This window comes from Telopea speciosissima, chromosome 1, assembly GCF_018873765.1.
Source record: "Telopea speciosissima isolate NSW1024214 ecotype Mountain lineage chromosome 1, Tspe_v1, whole genome shotgun sequence".
NCBI lineage: Eukaryota > Viridiplantae > Streptophyta > Magnoliopsida > Proteales > Proteaceae > Telopea > Telopea speciosissima.
Window position 1 is genome coordinate 54478340 of NC_057916.1, and position 24429 is coordinate 54502768.

Sequence of the window (24429 nt, forward strand, 5' to 3'; positions counted from 1 at the left end):
TTTTCTGAAATTATAAAATACTTACAAAAATGAAAAAATTCATGATTTTTTCATCTTTACTCTTTCATTATAGTTTGATTAAATGCCCCAATGGCTGAAATACATGATAAGACTTAGATTCATATTATTTGTATGCTAATGTACTATATTATGTTATTATGTCATATTTTTAATTTTTGAAAAATTAAATAATGTGAAACTAATTGTGGAAAATATAAAAATGTTTAAAGTTTGCTTAATATACTTTGCTAAGTACATGCGATGCATGAAATGCATCATATAGACATGTACTTTACTTGTATAAATTATTTACGTGTGGATTTTAATATAGTTTAATACTTATATAGTTATCTACTTATCTTTGGCGTTTAGGACAATGCCACGACAACAAGACATTGGGTGGTCTTATTGTACCAAGGTAAACAACAATAGATTGCATACAATGTGATAGTGATGTGCTTATGAGTGCCATGGAGTCACTTAGCATTAGTTCTGATCATGCTAGTGCTTCATCAAGCCATGGGCGTTATGCATCAGGTTCTTCGGGCTATGGACATGGGGCTTCTGTAGGGTATGGAAGTTATAGATATGGAGAGGCACAACTACAACCTAGTGGTTTCACGACATTAGCCACTCCAGAGCAGTACACACGATTCTACTATGACTGGGAGAGTCACTACCATCAGTATTTCGATTGGACTCAGTATTGTGCTTATGTTTAGTCAGTACACAACATCATCCTAGTCGCTCCTATTCTTGAAGACCCTTACAGACACGACTTTGACCCACCCCAACATTCTTCAGGGCAATAGAGTGACTCTACATGTAAGAAATCACATCTTTTAATCTTTTATAACAATTTCAAAGTGCCGCACTTGTCTGGTTATACATTATTCACAATTCTTAGTGTATATACATGATATAAGACATAAATTACTTGTTTATATTGTTTTTTGTGTCTAAGAGTGTATTTCCATGTGTATTTTGATCATTTTCATGCGTTTCTGCACCGATCGATACGTATCTCCGGTACGACACAATACGATACGTCTCTTAAAATTGCCCGACTGATACGATACTTGATACCGATACTTTAAACCTTGCCTAGTGGTACCTTTGGAGCAGTAAAGAAGTGAGTTATGCTCTTCAACCAGCTCATCTCACCAACCGAGTCCCTAGGGGATTGAAAGAGTACCCTGGGCGATCCTAATGAGCCTAGTATCCTTGCTGTTAAGGATGTTGATTAGAATTAGTAGTCTGGGGGTGTTTGGTTTGATTTATATCTTATTTATGTTTGTAGTTTATTTTCTGTACTAAGGGTAGTTTGGGTATTTACTCTTGTAATGTGGTTAAGTCATTATAAATAATATTCTCTCCTCACGATGCAATTAATAAGAATCGTGAGGGAGGTTTCCTTGCTCTCCCAATCGACCTCTCTTCTCCATCTTCCTCTTCTCTTCTCCTTCTCCATCTTCTCCCCTCTTCTTCTCTACTGATCACAATTGCAGGTCAGCATGTTTCATGGTATCAGAGCAGCAATTCTGATCCACGATCTTCCCCTCTCCTGCGGTTTTGAAGGAATTTCTGTGTTCTCTCCTATCGTGGTCCACAGCAACCATATGCTGCCTTATATTGCCTGAACCCTAGTCATATTATGATGCAGGACTAGGGTTCCTTGCTGTGCTAAAGTTTGGCTGCGTGCAAGTTTGATGGTTGAAGTGTTCTCTACCCCCATCTAAGATCGATTTTCCAAAAATCCTGTGAAAATCGATTTTGTCTCTCCTGGGAGTTTATTTTCTCTTCATTGGCTGCTGGTCTAGGGTTTTATTCTCTACTGTTTGGTGATTATTTGACCATAAATTGGTTCCCTTTTTGGCTGCTGCTCTCAGGGTTATCGGATCCTCTGTTTTTTGGCCGTATTTTGGGTTTTTTTTGCTGAAATCGATTTGGCTTGGCCTGTTCTATTTGTTGGCTGCATCTGTCCAAGCTTTGAGATATTATCTACTTGGTTATCATGGCTGATTCTAAGCCTCCTACAGATCACTTTCATGTTCAGATTACTACCATCAAGTTGAATGGTGCTTCGAACTATCTTCTTTGGTCTCAAGCCTTTGAGGTATATGTTACTGCTCGCTGGAAGATGTCCTACCTTACTATGACTCCTCCAGCGTCTACTGATGATAACTATGAAGATTGGACGGCTGAGAATGCAACCCTCCTCTGCTGGCTTTGGAATAGCATGGAGCCCTTCATAGCCTCAAACATGATGTTTCATAAAACTGCCAAGGGTGTCTGGGAAGAACTCAAGGAGAGCTATTCTCAAGACACTAACCTCTCACAGATTTATGATTTGTATGAAAAGTTTTTCTCCTTCAAGCAATAGGGAAAATCGCTTGGCGAATACTACAGCTCTTTGAAGAGCATGTGGGAGGAACTCAATGTGTACCAGCCTATATCTACTGATGCTGTTGTGATTAAGGCTCAACGTTCTGAATTTCTTGTTGCTAAGTTCCTCTCTGGGTTAGATTCTGATCTTCAGTCAATCAAAATCCAATTACTGACAGGTGAGAAGATCCCGTCTATAAATGAAGCTTACTGTCGCATACAAAGGGTTGTTTCTCCTTCCACGGTCAAATCTGATGCAGGTCCTGTCTCTAAGGATAATTCTGCCCTTTTATTTCTACTGGAAGGCGTAGTCGTGGTGGTGGTACCTCTTCTCGAGGTGGTCATGGTTCTGGAGCTAGTCGTGGCTGTGGGGCTGTTTCTAGTGGTCGAGGGGCTGGTTCGAACCCTGCTGGTTCATCTTCTAGTGATGGTGGTTCTCGATGGTGTTCTCATTGTGGTCGTCCTAACCACACTGTTGAAAAATGCTGGCTGAAACATGGCAAACCACAATGGGCTCGAGAGCAGTTTGCCAATGCTGCAGTCTCTGATGGAGCGGCTGATTCTATGCATCCTACTAACACTAATATGGGTCTCCTACTGATGGTGGTAGTACTTCTAGTGATCTGGTTTCTCAACTGTTACAACGAGTTCAACAACTAGAGGCATCATCTTCTACTCCTACAGCTACTGTTGCCCACTCAGGTACTACTGCATGTTTAGGAATAGCTACTCTTGCCCACTCAGGTACTACTACATGTTTCGCCTCTTCATCCTCTCCGTGGGTCATTGACTCCGGTGCATCTTCTCATATGACTGGTAAGCCTAATTTATTTTCCTCTTTTACTCAGTCTACTACTTTATCTCGGATATCATTGCCGATGGATCTTTTATTCCTGTTACTGGTCATGGGGATACCCCTTATCCTTTAATCTTTCCTTGACTAATGTTCTTCATGTACCTAGGCTGCCTCTTAATCTTTTGTCTGTTAGTCCGTTAAATAAATCTTTAAATTGTTCTATAACCTTTCATCCATCTCATTATGTTTTCTAGGATCTTGTAACGAGGACGACGATTGGTAGCGGGCATGAGAAGGGTGGTCTCTATTATTTTGATTTGGCAACTTCTCCAATAGCCGTTGTTGCTACTTCTTCTGGTGTTTCTCCATTACATTGGCACTATTGGCTAGGACATCCTTCCTTATCCAAGCTGCGGCATCTGGTTCCAAGCTACAAATCTGTCTCTCGTATTAAGTGTGAAGCATGTGAGCTTGGCAAGCATCATCCAACTGTTTTTCCTTTGAGTCCAGAGTTTAGGAGTACTTCTTTATTTCAGTTAGTCCATTCTGATATTTGGGGTCCATGTAGGGTTAAGAGTCGATTAGGTTTTCGTTATTTTATCAGTTTTATTGATGCTCATTCTCGGATGACATGGTTGTACCTCTTGAAGGATAGATCTGAGTTTGTTTCTGTTTTCAAACAATTTTATAATGAAGTTCGTATTCAATTTAGTGTTCATTTGAAAATTTTACGTACTGATAATGCTCTGGAAATGGTTCAACATGAGATTTTTTCCTTTTGTTCTGACAATGGCATTCTTCATCAAACTAGTTGCTCTTATACACCACAACAAAATGGTGTGGCGAAGCGCAAAAACCGCCATTTGTTAGACATTACTAGATCATTAATGTTTCAGATGAATGTTCCTAAACTCTATTGGACTGATGCAATGTTGACTGCCTGTTTCTTGATTAATCGTATGCCTTCCTCGGTTCTTCATGATCAAATTCCCTTTAATGTTGTTTTTCCGAAGTGGGCTGCTTTCTCTCTTCCTCCCCGTGTTTTTTGGTTGCCAATGTTTTGTTCATATTCTTTGCCCTGGCCTTGATAAATTGTCTCCTAGGGCTATCAAGTGTCTGTTTCTTGGTTCCCAGAAGGGGTATCGGTGTTTTGATCCTGTTTCTCACTAACAATTTGTTTCTGCTGATGTGACTTTCTTCGAAAATACTCCTTATTTTCCTGGTTCTCCCAGTAATATTGATCTTACTGTTGATACTGGTGTTGTTGGTCCAGTTGTTACTACTGTTCCTCCTCTTCCGTTAGTTGCCAATCCTCTGCAGGTCTATCACTGCCATACCCAACAGCAGCCGCCGCCTGCGCCGCCTCAAAATGTTGCTGCTGCCCCTCTACCGCCACCAGCCGAGTTCTTGCCTGCGGATCCTCCTTTAGATGCTGATGACTGTCCTATTGCTTTGCGCAAAGGTACTCGTACTTGCACTCAAAATAGTACCCTTTACCCGTTGGCAAATTATGTTTCTGTTGCTCATCTCCCAACTTCTTATCGTGCTTTTGCTACTACATTACACTCTACCTTTGTTCCCACTTCTTATACACTTGCCTTGTCTCACCCGGGGTGGAAACATGTTATAGATGTGGAGATGGATGCCTTGATCTCTCGTAAGATTTGGTCATTACAGGATCTACCACTTGGTAAAGATCTTGTTAAGTGTCGTTGGGTGTATATAGTTAAGTACAATCCAGATGAAACTGTGGAACGGCTCAAGGCCCATTTGGTTGCGAAAGGGTTTACACAAACCTATGGGGTCGACTATTTTGAGACCTTCTCTCCTGTTGCGCGTTTGAATTTAGTTCGTATCATACTTTCCTTGGCAGTCAATCTTGATTGGCCTCTATTTCAGATGGATGTGAAGAACGCCTTCTTATATGGTGATTTCCAGGAGGAGGTATATATGGAGCAACCTCTTGGGTATGTTGCTCAGGGGGAGGATAGTGTCTGGGTTTGTTGCCTTTATAAGGCAATTTATGGACTGAAACAGTCTCCCCGTGCATGGTTTGATAAATTCAGCAGTGTTGTAGCTGGTTATGGGTTTTCTCAGTGCTATTCTAATCACTCTATTTTTGTTAGACGTCAGGGGTCTAACGTGGTCATTCTTGCAGTATATGTCGATGACATCATTGTTACTGGTAATGATGCTTCTGGAATTGCACAGGTGGAGACTTATTTACATGATAATTTCCAGATCAAGGACTTAGGTAGCCTCAGGTACTTTCTTGGCATTGAGGTTGTTCGCTGCTCTCGAGGTCTTAGCCTGTCCCAGAGAAAGTATGTCCTTGATTTACTTGATGAGACAGGGATGTTAGATTGTAAACCTATTGATACTCCTATGGATCCCCACATCAAGTTTGGTGCTTCTGATGACAAAGAGTTTGGTGACATACACCAGTATCGACGTCTGGTTGGTAAACTTATTTATCTCACAGTTACTCGTCTTGATATCTCCTTTGCTGTAGGGGTTGTTAGTCAGTTCATGCAGAACCCTAAGCAAGTACATTGGGATGCTGCCTGTCGCATTCTAAGATACCTCAAAAGTGCTCCTGGTAAGGGATTAGTGTATTGTCGCCATGGTCATACCAATGTGGTTGGGTTCTCTAATGCGGATTGGGCTAGTTCTGATGGCGATAAAAGATCGACCACAGGTTATTGTACCTTCTTTGGAGGAAATTTGGTTACTTGGAAGAATAAGAAACAGACGATTGTAGCTCGTTCTAGTGCTGAGGCTGAATACAGAGCTATGGCTCATACTACTGCAGAGTTGATGTGGATTCGTTTGTTCCTTATTGAGCTTGGTTATTCCAGTGATCAGCCCATGGAGATGTACTATGATCACCAAGCTGCTATTTACATTGCCAACAACCCTGTTTTCATGAACGGACCAGACACATTGAAGTTGATTGTCATTTTGTTCGAGATGCTGTTCAGAAGAAGCTCATTGTCACTCCTTTCATTCGTTCACAATTTTAGCTTGGAGATATGTTTACGAAGGCCTTATTTCGACCTCAGTTCTTGGATGGTTGTTCCAAGCTGGTTCTTGGTGATGTCCACGCTCCAGCTTAAGGGGGAGTGTTAAGGATGTCGATTAGAATTAGTAGTCTGGGGGTGTTTGGTTTGATTTATACCTTATTTATGTTTCTAGTTTATTTTCTGTACTAAGGGTAGTTTGGGTATTTACTCTTGTAATGTGGTTAAGTCATTATAAATAATATTGCCTCTCCTCACGATTAAATTAATCAGAATCGTGAGGGAGGCTTCCTTGCTCTTCTCCATCTTCCTCTTCTCTTTTCCTTCTCCATCTTCTCTTCTCTTCTTCTCTACTGATCACAATTGCAGGTCTGCATTGTTTCAATTGCAAAATGGTGGTGGAATGAAGTAGAATCAACAAAGAGGAGAGAAGCTGGCGGTAACTCTGGTCAGGCTTTCTAGGGCTTCAATCAACTTCTACAGCCCTTAAACTCTCTCCATTAGGTATTGGTTTGAAAAATATAACTCCAATAAATATGCTGTGTAATATTTTACATAGTATAGCCTCTATTGGAACCTTTCTAGGGTTCCAAAGAGAGGTGAAGAGAACAAATCAACTTGGTCGACTCTCAAACCAGCTTTGATACCAAGTTAAAAATTAGGTATTGATCGATTCTAGCAAGAGAACAAGGATTAACAGCTAGGAGAAGGAGGAGAAGAGAGAAAGAAGAAGAAGAGTTGAGAGAGAATCGTAGTGAGAGAGTATCAACTCCTATCACCTATTTTCTTCATTGACAACATTCTTGAAATTACATATGCCTCCATGGGGAGGTAAAAGGAAAACAGAAACAAAAGATAAAATTACAACTTAATATAACTTATGATAAGCTAGTGACAACAGTACCCCTTACAACATAAACTCCAACACAGTTTTGGTCACATGATCAGTTTAGATAGTATTTTATTCTTTTAAAGTCTTATTTAAATATTTATTTGTTATTACTGTTATAGAGTCAAAATCAAGTGGACTTCTAGTTCCTTTTTCTATTTTAAGAGTTGTATACCCCCCAATCGATTGGTGAATAGAAAATTGATTTGTTTTAAAAATGTGATTGTGATCTCTCTCTCCTCTCCTTCTCTCTCTCTCTTTCCCCATGGTCTTAGTTTCCACCTCTCTTTCTCCTATGATCTCTCTTCTTCGTTTCTCCACCTACGGTAACCTGATTACTAGCAGATTCTTCTTCTTTTCTCTCTTTTATTTCCTCCGTCGATTTCCTGGTTTCCTTCCTTCTCTCTCTTGGTCTCTTTTTCTCCAGCACTCTGTGAGTCCTCTCTGCTCATATCATATCATCTGCCCCAATTTCTGAGGTGTTTTCCTGCATCTAGTTAATCAACAACAGCTTGGTATATTTAATGCTTTATTCTGTTAGCAGAAATCTTTAGTTTCAGGTCTGTTTTTGTTAGTTCTTCAATTCTGTGTTCTGCTATAACCAGTTTATGAAATAATGTTATTACACTGGTATATCAGATCTGCTTCTCTGTTCATACGCATCATAATCTTTATTCTACTGGTTTAAATCTGATCATCATAATTCTTTGAAACCCTTTGCTTGGTCATCACATAAATTACCTGGGCGTGTTCTGCAGTTGGAATTCACATACTGTTAACAAAGATTTGTGAAACCAGACTGCATTAAAATTTAATTTCAAATCATAGTTCTAATTCTTAAAAAGCTTGAACTTGTAAACCACAATAAGTGGGATGTGGATGTGATCTATCTGATGACTGGATGACTGCAAACATCCAACATGAAGATTAAATACCTGCTAATCTTTAGAACAGATTTTCTTTTAGAAATAGTATAACAAAAACTTCATGCTTTTGAAAATATTCAGTCCCAAAAGGCAGAAAACATTTCTAGCAATAAGTAGCCAAAGATCAGATAAATAGCTCTTGAAATAGTAGTATAGTGATGGCCACAGATGAGAACAAGATTCGACTGTGCCATATCAAAGCAGCAAATTGCAATGAAGAAGTCCAGAATCACACCATGTTGAATTCAGTATGGGCACAGACCATGCTGAACTCAGTATGGATATTGTCAGACACACTGTTGATATCCGCAAGGACTGGATCAGATCCTATTACATTGTACAATCTCAATCTATATACATCCACATTGAAGCAAGGCTAACACTAAACTGTCAAAAGCATTGAGATGAAAGAATCGACACTGATGACATATTAAGTAAAGAAGGTAACACAAGTAATAATGTCTGTAACTATAAGCAGAGAAATTACACAATAGGAATTTCTTGACCAGTCAAATCTTTGGAGGCACCCCAAAATATGAAATTAAGGCCCTCTGCGGGAAGCAATGAAATAGATGTTTATGGCTATTAAAAATTTTTTTTGAGGTAAAGTATGGCTATTAAAAATGCAGCAGCAAAAATCTGCATCTATTTATAATGGTTGATAAAATGGGAGGTCAGAATTCTAAAATAGATACCTGTCAAAACAACTTGATGGGTTACATTTATTCCCACGGCCAAAATGTCTGCACCACTTGTGAAAACAATGTCAGCAGCATCTGGATCGCCAAAAATCTGGTTACTCAATTAAAAAAAATCTTAGAAACCCTCGAAAAAGGGCGGGGGGAAGGTATATTGATTAAGCATATGTTCTTCAGAGTTTAATAAGAGGTACTTGCACTTAGTTTTCTTGTAACACAGAAAAAAAAAAAACTAAAAGATCTACCTCCCAAAGATATAAGGCCCCATTTGGTTGGCAGGGAGGTTGGGGGATTGGACCCCACTTGTTGGAGAGTTTTGAGGTTGCATTTATCTGTTTCTTGGAATGTTTGTTTGGCTTTTGAAGGTGGGGTGGGAAAGTTGCAACATCCCCTCACCTTTTCCTCAACATCATATTAAATTTGATGGGATTTTAAAGAGCGTGGATTGAGGAGGACGAAGGGGAGAAAAGGATTTTGTTGGACAACAAGGCTCCCCCCCCCCCCCCAGCCATCCAAAAATCCCAACTTATGAGAACTCCAACAAAGTTTTACTATGCATTCCCACCCACTAACTCCCCGCCACCCAAACAGGGCCTAAGCGGCAGCCAGAACATAGCTAGAATATAAAGCCACTTACATTGGCCTCGGCTGCAGGATTAACATTCCCATTCACTGAGAATGCACCACCAAGAATAACAATCTGCCCAATCTTTTCTGAAAATCCAGGATCTAATTCAATAGCCTGTGCCAAAAAAGAATATCCAATAAAAACATGATGGACAGAATTATCATTAAAATCACATATTGATAGACCCAGAATCTGACCAGGGCAATATTTGTAAGTGGGCCAAGAGCAACCACAGTGACTTTTCCAGGGTATAGATTTGCTTTCTCAACAAGGAAAGCAGCAGCTGACTGTTCAATAGGCTTTCCATTAGGTGGAGGAAAGTTCTGGTTTCCTAGTCCATCCGTGCCGTGGACAAAATCGGCAATGCGAAGCTTTGTACCTTTCTTTACACAATTAAAGAAATAATAAATACATGCACCAATGGGATTAATCTGTTGTGCTCTCAGCTTCTGTTATGTGTCTGCCAGTAGGGGGAGGCGAATGGATGTGGTGGATGAGATGTGTGACATAGCAACTATGAGATTTCTGTATTATCAATGAAATCTGAAGTTCAAGGAAAATAACAATATGAAGTCTACGAGATATAAGCCAATGCCTAATATCCTTTTTCTCCTGATATTTGTTTTTTTGGTAAGATTTTTCTCCTGATACACATGTAAGGACAACTAATTCAAAGAAGTGACAAAGAATAAACTTCATTCTTGCAGTCTGATAACCCCACATAGTCCAAAGCAGATTATCTAAAATAATCCAACGTAAATTTCACTTACAACTTTTTTTTTAAAGCTTATTGTGACAGAAATGTGCAATATAACATTCTTATTCTTATACCTACTCCCAAATCAGATATATCAGCCATGATATTTGTAGAAAACCTAGGACCTGTAACCAGTAACTTGAGAGAGAAGAAAAGATGAGGAAGTGGAGAGAACTGTTAAACTTATCAGTCTCCCTCATAATACTTGTATTTATAATCTTAAATTACAATAGAAATGGGAACCCCTAATCAGATTAGGAATTCCTAATCATGATAGGAATCCAAGTTACAATAGGAAAAGAACTAGAACTAATAACTCAAACTGAAACTAAGGCTAACAACTCATAGTAGAATTAGGACTTGACATAATTAGAAACTAGGACTCCAACTAGGACTAGGAAAATAGAAGATACACAAATCAACCAAATCACTGTTCACATGAACAGTGTCACATGAACAGTACTTCAACGCTCCCCCTCAAGCTGGATTATACAAATAAGTAAAGAAAGAAGATCCAGCTTGAACTAAAAGGAAAAAAGAACTCCAAATAATGCAAACACTCCCCCTCAAGTTGGCGCATACAAGGTATCAATGCCCAACTAGAACAAAATAAGAAGAAACTAAGTTGTAGCAGAATCCAGCTTGACATATGAATGCAGCTCACAAATAAACCGTCAAGAACTTGAAAAAATAGATCTTCAAAACTTGGACAGCCATGATCAGCAAACTGGGACTGGAATGTCTTCCAAAAAAGGCAATTTTCAACGATCTTCAATAGCTATCCAGTGATGAAACTCAAATTATCATAGTGACATAGAATCTTGAAGTGAAATAACTAGAGCAACAAGCAGCGAAAACAAACTGAATCAAGCAGCGGATAAAAAAACTGTATCAACCCAACCAAAAGTCCTCAAATAGGCAACGACCAAATATCTTCAATACTTCAATACTTCAATCTCCCCCTTACGGCAAACTCAACCCAATAACAAAGTAGATACCCATTGGCAATGGTGAAAACTCTGATCTTCTATGTTTTGCACCAAGTGTTCCTGCAAATTCTGCTTCTACAATGTCTGCAGGTGTATTGTACATAATCCCCCCCTCACGTGTAGTACACGTGGACATAACAGAGATAATGTAAAAGATAGGGCAAAAACATAATATTCCAGAATTTTCTAAAAGTGTTATGGGTAATTAATAAGGGAGGAATGGCAAAATTGTAATTTACCAGAAGTTTCCAAAGGTGTTATGGGTAAATACCAAAGGTATGGGATATGAAGGGAATTAGAATTATTGAAAGAGAACGGTGTTGGTAAAAAGGATGGCATGACTGTAATTTGGTGGAAATCCACTTTTAAATACAATCCAAGCCAAAGGGCAAACTGGTAATAAACCAGAATTTTCAAGGGTCAATTGGGTAGGCTAATAGGGGAATGGATGAAAAAGTAATGGCAGTTCCGTAAATAATCAGAATTTTGCAAGGGCTTTTTGGTAAACAAAAAGCAATGGGATGCAATGAGTAAAATAACCAAAATTTCGTGAATGGCTATGGAGGGTGGCAATTTGGTAAATAACTAAAATTTTCAAGGGGTTATTGGAAAATAATGAAGCAAGGGAACAGATTTGGAAAATAATGTAATTCCCTAGTAGAAAGGGTAAACTAGGAAAGGAATGTAAAAAATGGATAAAAGAGAATAAGAGACAAAGACAAGGGTATTATTGGAACTCATAAAATAAGGTTTTTAAATAAACCAACTTACGAAGGTTGTCTTTAACCTTATGACAGAGAAACCAGGGAGATCGAAACCTTCACGCAACCCTAGAACAAAAGAAAGTTGGATATTAGATTGTGAATTTGAAAAAGATTCCCGAAATGGAGCCAAAACATTGACCAGGTTACTGTTTCACTCATGTAAGCATTAATGAACTGTTTGTGGCATTAACAAATACAATATGGTACCCAGAGAAAGATATATCCGACTATGGGAACTCTTGTTGTGTGCTGGGAGAGCAAGAGGATTTTTTTTCCATAATTTTTTTAATAAGCAAAGGGCCTGATAAACCCAGATTCACAGATTGCCAATTGGACGCTGCCACGTGTCTGATCCAAGGAGGTGGACCATAATGGGACCAAAGGAGCACAGGCGCGGACCACCCACACCCTGGGGTGCCAACCCCTTGGGGTAGGCTTCCCTCGGGAGCCAACCCCCTAGGGTAGGCTTCCCTTGGGCGCCAACCCCTTGGGTAGGCTTCCGTCGGGAGCCAACCCCCTGGGGTAGGCTTCTCTTGGGCGCCAACCCCTTGGGGTACGACCACCCTTGAACGCCAACCCCCTTTGGGGGGACTTACGCAGACGTGGACCTCGAACACGACGGCGACCACCACCATCAACGAGACAAATCGCATCACGAAGGACTCTAGACCACCGCCTATCAGTCACGTAGTCTGAACGGACTCATATACCAGGAACCTCATCTACCACGAAGATAGGTCTATCCATCAAGGATACCAAGTCTATTATGACACCACGTCTCACGGGAAGACAACTACCAAGTCTATCATGCCACCACGTCTCAAGGGAAGACAACCAATCAAGGATGAGCCCTGCTACTCAGGGACTCTATCGACTACGAAGGTCACTCTACATCAACTGGGACTCTCCACACCGCCATGCTCTACTATAAAAGGGAAGGTACTCTACCCCCAAAAACCCATCTTGAATTCTATTGATTCATCTGTTTGCTCAGAGAGATCTAACTTAGGCATCGGAGAGTCCTAGGCCGGAACTACACCGGTTCTCCGTTGTCACCCAGGTTCTTTTGCAGGTTAAGGCACTCGAAGGACCGCTGACGCTTTCTTGACGCAACAAATTGGCGCCATCTGTGGGAACGACGTTAGCCATCATACCTACTAGCTTGTTTCCATAACTGTTCAACCATGGCACCACGAGGCAAGAAGACCGCTCCCTCCACCAACAATGCTGCGAGGGAGGGGAACGTATCACCACCTCCAGAGAGTTCACGTCGCAGAGCCACTGATTGTGCCTCTCAGGAGAGGGAGGTCCATGAGAACCAACAAGTTGGGGTAGACAACCTCAACCCTGAAGTAGCTGTGGAAGCCGCTCCTGTGGAGCCAGTACCTAATCCCAATGCACCAGCGATGGTAGGACAGATCAATGACTTGCAGCGACAGATCCTCCATGACCAACAACTCTTCCGCGACTACCTGAGGCAGCGTGCAACATCACACCGTCGCAGGACGGATCCGCGACGGGAGCAGAGCCCCAGGAGGACACCTCCCAGGGGTGATAGGTCAGAGAGGCACACCAGGCAGCAGGGAGAGCCTTCCCAACCTCAGAGGAGAACGGTGGACCTTCCAGTACAGTCGGACCGGGGGAGAACACCATCACACCGATCCATGGTACTGAACCATGAAGGGTCCATCCAGAGGTCAGTGTTCCAAGGTCGACTCGGAGGAAGTTATGCGCCAGAGCAGAGAAGGACTTACCGCGAAGAAAGCCCCTCGCGTTCACGACAAGATTCATCGTGAAGTAACCCTTCACCATCTCGCCAACAATCGAGACGGGAGGAGACTTCCAGGAGAGAACGCGAACGAGGTCGCAGTGAACGACCAGTCAGACGTGAGGGACAAGCACGGGATGAAGAGCTAGACAAGAGACTTCGAGAGTTGGATGAGAAACTGGAAGGGTTGAAGAAGCAGACCAAGGGCAAGACACACTCGATCCCTGAACAGCACCCATTCTCAGAAGAGATCATGTCCGCCTCACTTCCATCCAGGTTCAGGTTACCCACCTTTGAACTCTACAGTGGTACCACAGACCCTAATGACCATATCAACTACTTCAAAGGAATGATGACCCTATATGGTGGATCGGACGTGGTCTCCTGTAGAGCATTTCCTGCATCCCTCAAAGGAGCAGTCACTTCATAGTTTTCTAGACTACGACCACGGTCGATTGGGTCGTTTGCAGAGCTATGCGAACAGTTCGTGACCCGCTTCCAGAGCAGCGTCAAGCAAAAGAAGACCATGGTCAATCTACTGAACGTGGTACAGAACTCTGAGGAGTCCATCAGGGAATACGTTAGCAGGTTCACTAAGGAGTCCTTAGAGGTCCGAAACCTAGACGACCAGACCCAGTATGCTGCCTTGGCTGGGGTAATTAGAGACCTAGAGTTAATCAAAGACATGGCACGTCCTGAGACCAAGACCATGAAGGAGCTCCTGGAACGGTGTAACGAGTTCGCCAACATGGCCGGGGTACTACAAGCTCGGAAGAAGGTGATCGAAGCCAAGCCCCAGGATAACAAGAGGTCGGCGACAGATGACCACAAAGAAAGTAAGAGGTCAAGGACCAAAAATCGACAGGAGAAGGGCGATCGCCCATCTGGAAGAAGTGACCGTAGCTCAGAGAGGGGTGAGAGAGCAAGCAGTCCGGAGTTCATACCCCTAAACACCACCAGGTCTAAGATCCTCATGCAGATCCAGGATCGTGACCTAATCCGATGGCCACGACCCATGCTAGCAGGACCTGAAAAGCGCAATCCCAACAAGTACTCTCTTCTACAAGGACTACAGGCATGACACAGAGGAATGCTATCAACTGAAGAAAGAAATAGAACAGCTTGTGAGAGCAGGAAGCTTGGACAAGTACGTGAAAGGAAGACGTAACGGCCGTTCGGGCCAAGGAGACCGGGGTCATGATCGAGAAAGAGAAGAACCAAGAAGGGAAGAAAGAAGGGCGGACCGAGATAGAGAGAGAGACCGCACTGACGAAAGGAGAGATGTACCGGAACCCAGCGGCACCAAGGGAGCCCCCATCCTCACCATACTGGGAGGTCTCAGGCAAGAATCAACCAGGAAGGCCAAAGCCTATGCCAGGTTCGTGGGAATAGCAGAGAAGCCAAGCAAGATAGCAAAAACCGAGACGGTGATCTCCTTCTCGGATGCAGACTTGGAAGGTGTAAGCTTTCCACATGAGGATGCCCTAGTAGTGCAAGTGGAGATAGCCAACCGACCAGTACATAAGGTGCTGATAGATACAGGGGCATCCGTGGACGTGCTCTCATTGGAAGCCTACCGCAAGTTCGGATTTGGAGACGACCAACTCAAGCCAGAGAATGCTATGCCACCTTTGTGAAGAAGAACAATGGCAACACACGAGGGATGGTGTTGTGCATGGAGAACCTGGTCAGCGACCAGAGAGATGAACAGACAGAGAAGAGGGGTAGGCCAGTAGAGGACCTCGTCCCATGGCCGCTCAGCAAGGATGACCCTTCCAAGGTCATACAGATTGGTTTGTTGTTGAGCGATGAACAGAAAGAAGAGTTGGGGCACCTCCTCTAGACAAACATGGATGTCTTCGCATGGTCGACTGCAGACATGCCAGGCATACCCAGATCCATAGCAGAGCACCGGTTACACGTAGACCTGAACAGGAAGCCCGTCCAACAGAAGAGGCGGAATTTCGCCCTCGACTGACAAGCAGCTATCAAAGAAGAGGTTTACAAGTTGAGCCAAGCAGGGTTCATCAGAGAAGAGAAGTTCCCTACCTGGCTCGCAAACGTGGTCATGGTACCCAAGCCCAATGGGAAGTGAAGAATGTGCGTCAACTACACCGACTTGAATAAGGCATGCCCAAAGGACGAGTACCCTCTACCTAAGATCGACTTATTGATCGATGCAACAGTTAGCCATGAGATGCTGAGCTTCATGGATACCTACTCTGGGTATAACCAGATCCTCATGCATGAGGATGATGAGTCCTATACTGCATTCCGAACTGACAAGGAGAACTACTGCTATCGTGTCATGCCGTTCGGACTGAAGAACGCAGGGGCCACCTACTAGAGGATGGTCAATAAGATGTTCGAGGAACAGATCGGGCGCAATATGGAGGTGTACGTGGATGACATGCTCGTGAAAAGCGTCCAAGCCCACCAACACCTGACCGACCTGGAGGAAGTGTTCACTGTACTGAGAAGGAACCAGATGAAGCTAAACCCTGCAAAGTGCACCTTTGGAGTAACGTCAGGGAAATTCCTAGGGTTCATGGTCTCAGTACGGGGCATAGAAGCCAACCCATCTAAGATCAAGGCCATCCAGGAGATGGTACCAGCTCGGACGGTCAGAGAAGTACCTGGAGAGTCCACCACTACTCGGACGACCAGAACTCAATGAAGAGCTGCAGATCTACCTGGCTACAACCCCAGTCACGATAAGCGCAGTACTGTTGAAGGAGGAAGCAAAGGTACAAAGGCCCATCTACTATATCAGTCATGTCTTGATTGATGCAGAGACCAGGTACACAAAGATCGAGAAGGTAGCCTACGTGCTAGTGATTGCGGCCAGAAAGCTACGACCCTACTTCCAAGCCCATACAATCATAGTACTCACCGACCTACCCTTGAAGAAGGTACTCCACAAGCCAGACGTCTCCGGACGATTGATAGCCTGCGCAGTAGAGTTGAGTGAGCACGACATCAGATTCCAACCACGGACAGCCATCAAAGGCCAAGCTTTGGCAGACTTTGTCACTGAATGCACTCTACCCGAGATCGAGCCAGAAGTAGAAGAACCAGAGGAGCATGATCGGGAATCGTGGGAGATGTACGTTGATGGTTCGAGTAACGCCGCAGGAAGCGAGGCTGGCTTCATACTTACCAGCATGGTTTAAAGTATCGATCGATACGATATGATACAGACCGATACGTATTGGTATCGGTCGATACCGATACAATACATACTAATACGTCTTCCTTTTTAAAAAAAATGAACTGTCTCGAATTATATCGAAATGTATCGACCGATATGGGCCGATACGATACGATACGACCGATACGTATCAATACCACAATACTTCCAATAAAGGGTTCTGTGGGTGGTTTAATACGTATCTGTCGATACGGCTCGATACATACCGATACACACCGATACGTACCGATACCATCGATGCATTCCGTAAAAAAGCCATTTTCACTCACAGACTCGATACATCCTAATCTAACAAAAAAATGAAGGAAAACTCTCAACCAAAAGTCTAAAATCTTGCATTTAATCTTGGTTTTTCATACTTTTAAACCAAAAAAACAAATCAAACAGTGCTACAACATCATCCTTTGTATCATCCAATACTCTTCATGGCTATAGACGATTACAACATGTAAGAAACCTCATCTCTTATAACAATTTCAATTTAATGCACTTGTTTGATTATACATTATTCACCATTTTAGGTTTTATGCATGACACTTATTATATATTGCTTATTTATATTGTTTTTTGTTCCAAAAGTGTATTTCCATGTGTATTTTGATCATTTTTATACGTAATTGTATTGTTCGATACGTATCTCCGAAACGATACGATACGATACGATACGTCTCGTAAAATCATCCGACCGATACGATACCCAATACCGATACTTTAAACCTTGCTCACCAGCCCCGAAGGATTTCGGACCCAGTATGCTCTCTGATTCACCCTCCCAGCATCCAACAACGAAGCAGAGTACGAAGCATTACTCGTTGGACTCCGGGTAGCCAAGGCCATTCAAGTCACACATCTATCTATCCGGAGTGACTCCCAGCTTGTAGTGAACCAGTTGAATGGAGAGTATGAGGCGAAGGTCGAGCGAATGGCGTCATACTTAGCACGTGCTCGAGCATTGATCGGGGGGTTCGAGAAGTTCGAGATGGTTCGGGTTCCCAGGATCGAGAATGCCACGGCCGACGCCCTGTCTAGGCTAGCCAACGACAAGCTCCGTAACCTAGCTAGTGTCGTCTACGTTGAAATACTGCATGAACCAACATATCAGGAAAAGCAAGTTAATGAGATTGAGGAGGGGCCTAGTTGGATGGACACTATACTCAACTACCTACAGAATGACATCCTACAGGTAGACAAGGTCAGGGCGAGGAAGATAAGAATGAGAGATGCAAAGTACGTCCTAGACGGCGTACTATACAAGAGGGGGGTCACAGCACCACTGCTCCGGTGTCTGGGACCCAAGGGAGCCAAGTATGCCCTGGCAGAGGTCCATGAGGGGATATACGGAAGCCACATAGGAAGGCGAGCGCTAGCCTACAAAGTCCTCTGCCAGGGTTCTACAGGCCAAGGATGCAAGAAGAAGCAATACAATATGTCAAGGCTTGCGAGCAATGTCAATTGTTCGTCCCAGTACCCCATCTACCCGCCACCAAGCTGACATCGATCCTCAACCCCATTCCCTTTGCCATATGGGGGGTGGACATCTTAGGCAACTTCACAGCACCATCAGGGAACCGTAAATACTTGGTGGTCGCCATAGACTACTTCACCAAATGGGTCGAGGCAAAGCCATTAGCCAAAATAACAGAGAATGAAATGGAGAAGTTTGTTCGAGATGATGTCATCTACAAGTTCGGGGTACTAAGGATACTAGTGTCAGACAACAGGAAACAGTTCAACAACCTCAAATTCAGAGCATTCTGCCAAAGCTACAACATTAACTATCGGCCTGTCTTGGTAGCCTACCCACAGGCCAATGGTCAGGTGGAGGTGACAAACAGAATATTGCTAGAAGGGGTCAAGAAAAGGCTAGAAGGAGCCAAGGGGAAGTAGGTCGAGGAACTACTAAGCGTCCTGTGGGCGTACCAAACCACAGTAAGGACACCCACAGGAGAAAGCCTATTCCGCCTAGCATACGGTATAGAGGCACTGGCACCAGTAGAGGTCCCCGCCATGTCCCACAGGGTACTGTACTTCAACGAGCACGCTTACAATGACGGACTCCGAGCAAACCTGGACTTCTTAAATGAGGTCCGTGAGAAGGCACTCCTAAGGAATGTGGCATATCAGCAGCGAACAGCCAAGTACTATAACGCTCGAGTAAGAGAAAGGCTCTTCCACCAGGGAGACCTAGTCCTAAGGAGGGCTAGTGCATCGCAGACACGAAAGGAAGGGAAGCTGTCAGCCAACTGGGAAGGACCTTACATAGTTTCCAACCAGATACGTCTAGGGACATACCGCTTGAAAACTCCGGGGGGCAAGAAGATAGACTGCACCTGGAACTCAGAACACCTAAAGAAGTACTACCAGTAAGAGGAGTAGCAGTAACAGTAGCATAGTCGGCTGTCAGCCACGGTACACAGTAAGTCACATTACAATTACACTTTTCAAGGATAATTTGAAATTTTATATTGGGATACATTCGTCTACTCCTACCCATCAATCGGATCGCTTCCACCACACCAAGTTCCATAGACCACCGAGGGTTAGTGCCACCAAAGTCCGAAGACCACCAAGGCTTAATGCTACCAAGGTCCGTAGACCACCAAGGCGCAATGCCACCAAGGTCCACTGACCACCAAGGCGCAAGGCCACCAAGGTCTCCAGACCACCAAGGCGTCGTGCCACCAAGGTCCCCTGACCATAAGGCGCAATGCCACCAAGGTCCACAGACCAACAAAGTCCGAGAACTATCAAGGCACAAGGCCATCAAGGTTGAACGACTACCAGGGCCTATCAGCCACATACGAGGGATGAGGAACAACGCCCAGAAGGAAGACTACTTACTTGGGCGGTACTTCCCCAATGTCAAGCCGCCGACCCTGGAGAATGGAAAGCAAGCTGCAACGACCAACAAGCAAACCCAGGAGGAAAGGTACCCAAAAAAAAAAAAGGAGAGGGCACCAACATGCGCGGACGAGGAAGCGAATAAGACTAATGATCGAGGTCGTGTGCACGAAACTATGAGTAGAACCAAACTCCAAGAGGCATGGAAGCCAAGCCAAGAGAAGAGAATGAGTCCATACCAGCCGCGGATCGCGGGCGCTGATCGAACAGGCGCAAATTGAAGGAGCGCTGATCACCAGGCGCAGATCGGATCGAATCGGCGTCACCGGACGCGGATTGGATCTAATGGGCGTCACCGGACGTGAATCTGATCGAATGGGCGTCAACGGGCGCGGATCGAACGAGGGCGCCATCAATGGACGTCGACTCTTAAGAGAGAGAAGAAAAAAAAAAAAAAAAAAGGCCAAAAGACCACGGCCAAAGGCCACAGCTTATGGGCACCAACCCCTTAGGCAAGGAGAGCAAAAGAAAAAAAAAAGCAGCCAAGGGTCCACGCCCAAAAGGCCATGGGCGCGGACTCTTGAGTGGGAGCAAAGGTACGAGAGAGAAGGGAGAGATGAATAAGAAAAAAAAAAAAAAGACCAAGGGTCCACGCCCAAAAAGCCATGGGCGCGGACTCTTGAGTGAGAGCAAAGGTAGGAGAGAGAAGAGAGAGAAGGAAGATTGAAAAAAAAAAAAAAGACCAAGGGTCCACGCCCAAAAAGCCATGGGTGCGGACTCTTGAGTGAGAGCAAAGGTAGGAGAGAGAATGAGAGTGAAAAGAAGAAGAAAAACAAAAAAAAAAAAAAAATCTGTCAATGGGCGTGGACACTTGGGCGAGAAAACAAGGAGAGAGAAGAGAGAAAAGAAGAGGGAAAGGAAAAAGTAGGAGAGAGAAGAAGAAAAAGTAGGAGAGAGAGAAGAAGAAAGAGTAAGAGAAAAAAGGGGGTTTTTGGCCACGACCAAGGATCGAACACCGATCGACAGACGTGGACCTACACAGGCACGGATCAAATGAGGGCGCGATTCGAATAGGCGTCGCCAGGCGCGGATTGAGTGCACAGGCGCTGACCTCACAAGAGCGGGGACAAGACAGGAGCCAAGAAGTGCGGAGGTAGGCACAAAGCTGGCCAAGCCATCAAAGCAAGGCTAATGGCCAAGAGAGATCAAGCAAGCATGCAGAAGGCACCACGATTCATTGCCTCCCAAAAGCATACACTTAGGGGCACCAAAAAGCAAAGACCAAGTTCAAAAAAGGTTCGAGGCCAGCAGACCCGCAAGCTGGGCAGGTTCGAGGTCCGAGGTCTGAGGTCGAAGTTCGCGAGGGTTCGAGCAAAGACGTGTCTGTGGCCAAACACCAATTCGAGTCAATATCAACAAAAAGAAAAAAGGGGGCCATAGCCAAGGGCCGTAGGCGACAGGCCATGGGCATGGACAAGGTTCGAGGTTCGAGGTCGAAGTTCGCGAAGGGTTGAGGTCAAGGTTCCAGTAAAGACTTGTCTATGGCCAAAGACCAATTCGACTCGATATTCAAAAAAAAAAAAAAAAAAAAAGGGGGGAAGTACTAGACGTCATATTTGTCATGAGCTCGAGGCAGAGTCCGAGAAGTTCATGGAGTTCGAGATGGTTCGAACATCAAGGTCTGTAGACCACCAAGGCCCATTGGCCACCAAGGCGTAATGCCACCAAAGCGCAATGCCACCGAGGCCCGTTGGCCACCAAGGTCTGTTGACCACCAAGGCGCAATGCCACCAAGGCCCGTTGGCCACCAAGGCGCAATGCCACCGAGGCCCATTGGCCACCAAGGTCCGTTGACCACCAAGGCCCGTTGGACATCAAGGTCCATAGACCACCAAAGCGCAACGCCACCAAGGCCCGTTGGCCATCAAGGTCCGTAGACCACCAAGGCGCAATGCCACCAAGGCCCGTTGGCCACCAAGGTCCGTAGACCACCAAAGCACAATGCCACCAAGGTCCGCAAACCACTAAGGCACATGCCACCAAGGTCCGCAGACCTCCAAGGCTAGGCAAGCCATCAGGAAGGCCAAGGGCCAATAGCTAAGAAAGGAAGAGACTAGAGGACAACAAGGGAGACAAAGCTTCAAAACAAAAAATGCAAAGTCTACTCTCTTGGACATTCTGATCCAAGAGAGTGGGGGGCAAATGATAAACCCAAATTCACAGACTGCCAATTGGACGTGGCCACGTGTCTGATCCAAGGAGGTGGACCGTAATGGGACCAAAGGAGCACAGGCGCGGACCACCGACACCCTGGGGCGCCAACCCCTTGGGGTAGGCTTCCTTTAGGCGCCAACCCCTTGGGTAAGCTTTCCTCAGGAGCCAACCCTCTAGGGTAGGCTTCCCTTGGGCGCCAACCCCTTGGGGTACGACCACCCTTGAACACCAACCCCTTTTGGGGGGACTTACACAGACGTGGACCTCGAACACGGCGGCGACCACCACCATCAACGAGACAGATTGCATCACGAAGGACTCTAGGCCACCGCCTATCAGTCACATAGTTTGAACGGACTCATATACCAGGAACCTCATCTACCACGAAGATAGGTCTATCCATCAAGGATACCAAGTCTATTATGACACCATGTCTCACGGGAAGACAACTACCAAGTCTATCATGACACCACGTCTCAAGGGAAGACAACCAATCAAGGATGAGCCCTGCTACTCAGGGACTCTATCGACTACGAAGGTCACTCTACATCAACTGGGACTCTCCACACCGCCATGCTCTACTATAAAAAGGAAGGTACTCTACCCCCAAAAACCCATCTTGAATTCTATTGATTCATCTGTTTGCTCAGAGAGATCTAACTTAGGCATCGGAGAGTCCTAGGCCGGAACCACACCGATTCTCCGTTGTCACCCAGGTTCTTTTGTAGGTTACAGCACTCGAAGGACCGCTGACGCTTTCCTGACGCAACAGGGTCTATTCTGCCCACTCCTATTACTCTTTTGGTGTTCATCTAAGTCTCTATTTTCTGCCCACTCCTATTTCTGCTGATCCAACCATCGGTTGTTCTTGGAATTTTGGGAATATTTTGGGCACGAAACTAGCTACCTTTGACCAATTTTTGGAAATCATCTGAGTTTTAATCTTTGTTGGTTTAAGCCCTCCTAAATTCTGTACTTCTGTTGCACTGTTATTCTGTCCTGTGGATTAGTTCCCCAAATCTGTCTTAACAGGTTAGTGGAATGCATCAATATCCATATTTAAGTTGCACAGTTTTGATCGTTGGAGCATTTCTGTTCATTTGAAATAAACTATTCAACACAATCCTGTGAGAAAGCAATTAGATTCCAGATATTCTTCGACTAACTATGCCCATTAAGCCAGTTATAAGAAATTCTAGTATCCATGGTCCTACAATTATGGGTGCAGGACAAGGCCAGCAGAACAGTATGTTATCCACCTTTATCATTGTGAGTGTTTTCTATATGAAGATTTAACAGGAAACCAACCTCTTACAGAGAGGTAACTCTACCTACTTCTATGTTTACTTTGCAGTTCTTTTTTAATTCATTTTTAATGGTGGAAGAAAATATTAAGAAGAAATGTGAAATGACAAAATTTACCCTTATTGGAAAAAAGAAATGGGTTATCATAAAAGGGAGGGTAAAAAAAGTAAGGTTACAACTTATTTTTCCCCTATTACAACAAGATTTTTCCATTATTAACAAATAATTACTTTTAAATCATTTTGCAAACTATTTACAAAGCATGCCATCAGGCCCCAGAATTTCGTGCAATCACGATTTGATCTCTCTCCCTAGATATTCTCCTATTGCGGGTAGCAGATTCCTTATTGAGCATCTTTTTCATATACAGGCAAACATAATACACCCACTGCATTGATATATAGCCCAAATGGCATAACCATTAGTACACCAAAGTCCATAATGTGTGACTTCAATGATAAGGACCTCTCAGATCTAAGGACCAGTCATAAACTATAAAAGAGAATCATGTTCTTAAACAATAGACGATAATCTATTCAAGACTCTCAAATGATCTTGTCCAAGCACACAAATAGGAATCACATTCCTTGTAACACACGGTGCGACAACAGCATGAACAAAGCATTCAATTCTGTCCCTAGTCGCAAACGAATTAAGGTATAAACCTTAGGACAAACAATCTACCAATAACATTAACGCAAATTAACAGCATTAAAATTAATCAAAATTTGGATTTGATGGATACATATATCCAACATTTCCGACAATCAATTGTCTGGTCGGGACAACCCTCCCTCCAATTTTATATTGTTGACTCAGGTTCTAGGTTTGATAATGGGAATTTTTACTATAAACAATTTTTGCAACAGGACTTTGGATACAGAGCTTTGATAATGAAGGCTTTGAATTCCCTCTTGTTTAAGCCATTATATGTGCAGTTAACTTTGTAATAAAATTAAAGAGAAAGAAGGAGAAAGAGAGGAGAAGAAGAAGTGCTGCAACAAGTTGGGAGTCACAGCCGTATTACAGCCTGCCCCAAAAAAATATTAATAAGATTAACAATAGGGTAAACAGCAAAAGACCAAAACACCTCTAAGAGGGAAATCGTGAATTAGTTCTAGCGCTAATTCACGACTTCCTCCCCCTTTCATCGACAACTTCTAACACTCCCCCTCAAGCTGGAGCATATATGTTAATCATGCCCAGCTTGTTACAAATATAATCTACTCTCATAAACA

General features: G+C 43.8%; 1 protein-coding gene across 1 annotated transcript in view; it reads right to left on the reverse strand.

Annotated features, from left to right (window-relative positions):
• Nucleotides 1-24429, reverse strand: part of LOC122639346 (probable uridine nucleosidase 2) — a 47819-nt gene that overhangs the window by 17509 nt on the left and 5881 nt on the right. Inside the window, exons 4-6 of the mRNA XM_043832525.1 lie at nt 9540-9725; nt 9352-9456; nt 8712-8808 (exon numbers count right to left, since the gene is read on the reverse strand). Of these exons, the coding sequence (XP_043688460.1) occupies nt 8712-8808; nt 9352-9456; nt 9540-9725 (388 nt within the window). The remainder of the gene's footprint in view (nt 1-8711; nt 8809-9351; nt 9457-9539; nt 9726-24429) is intronic.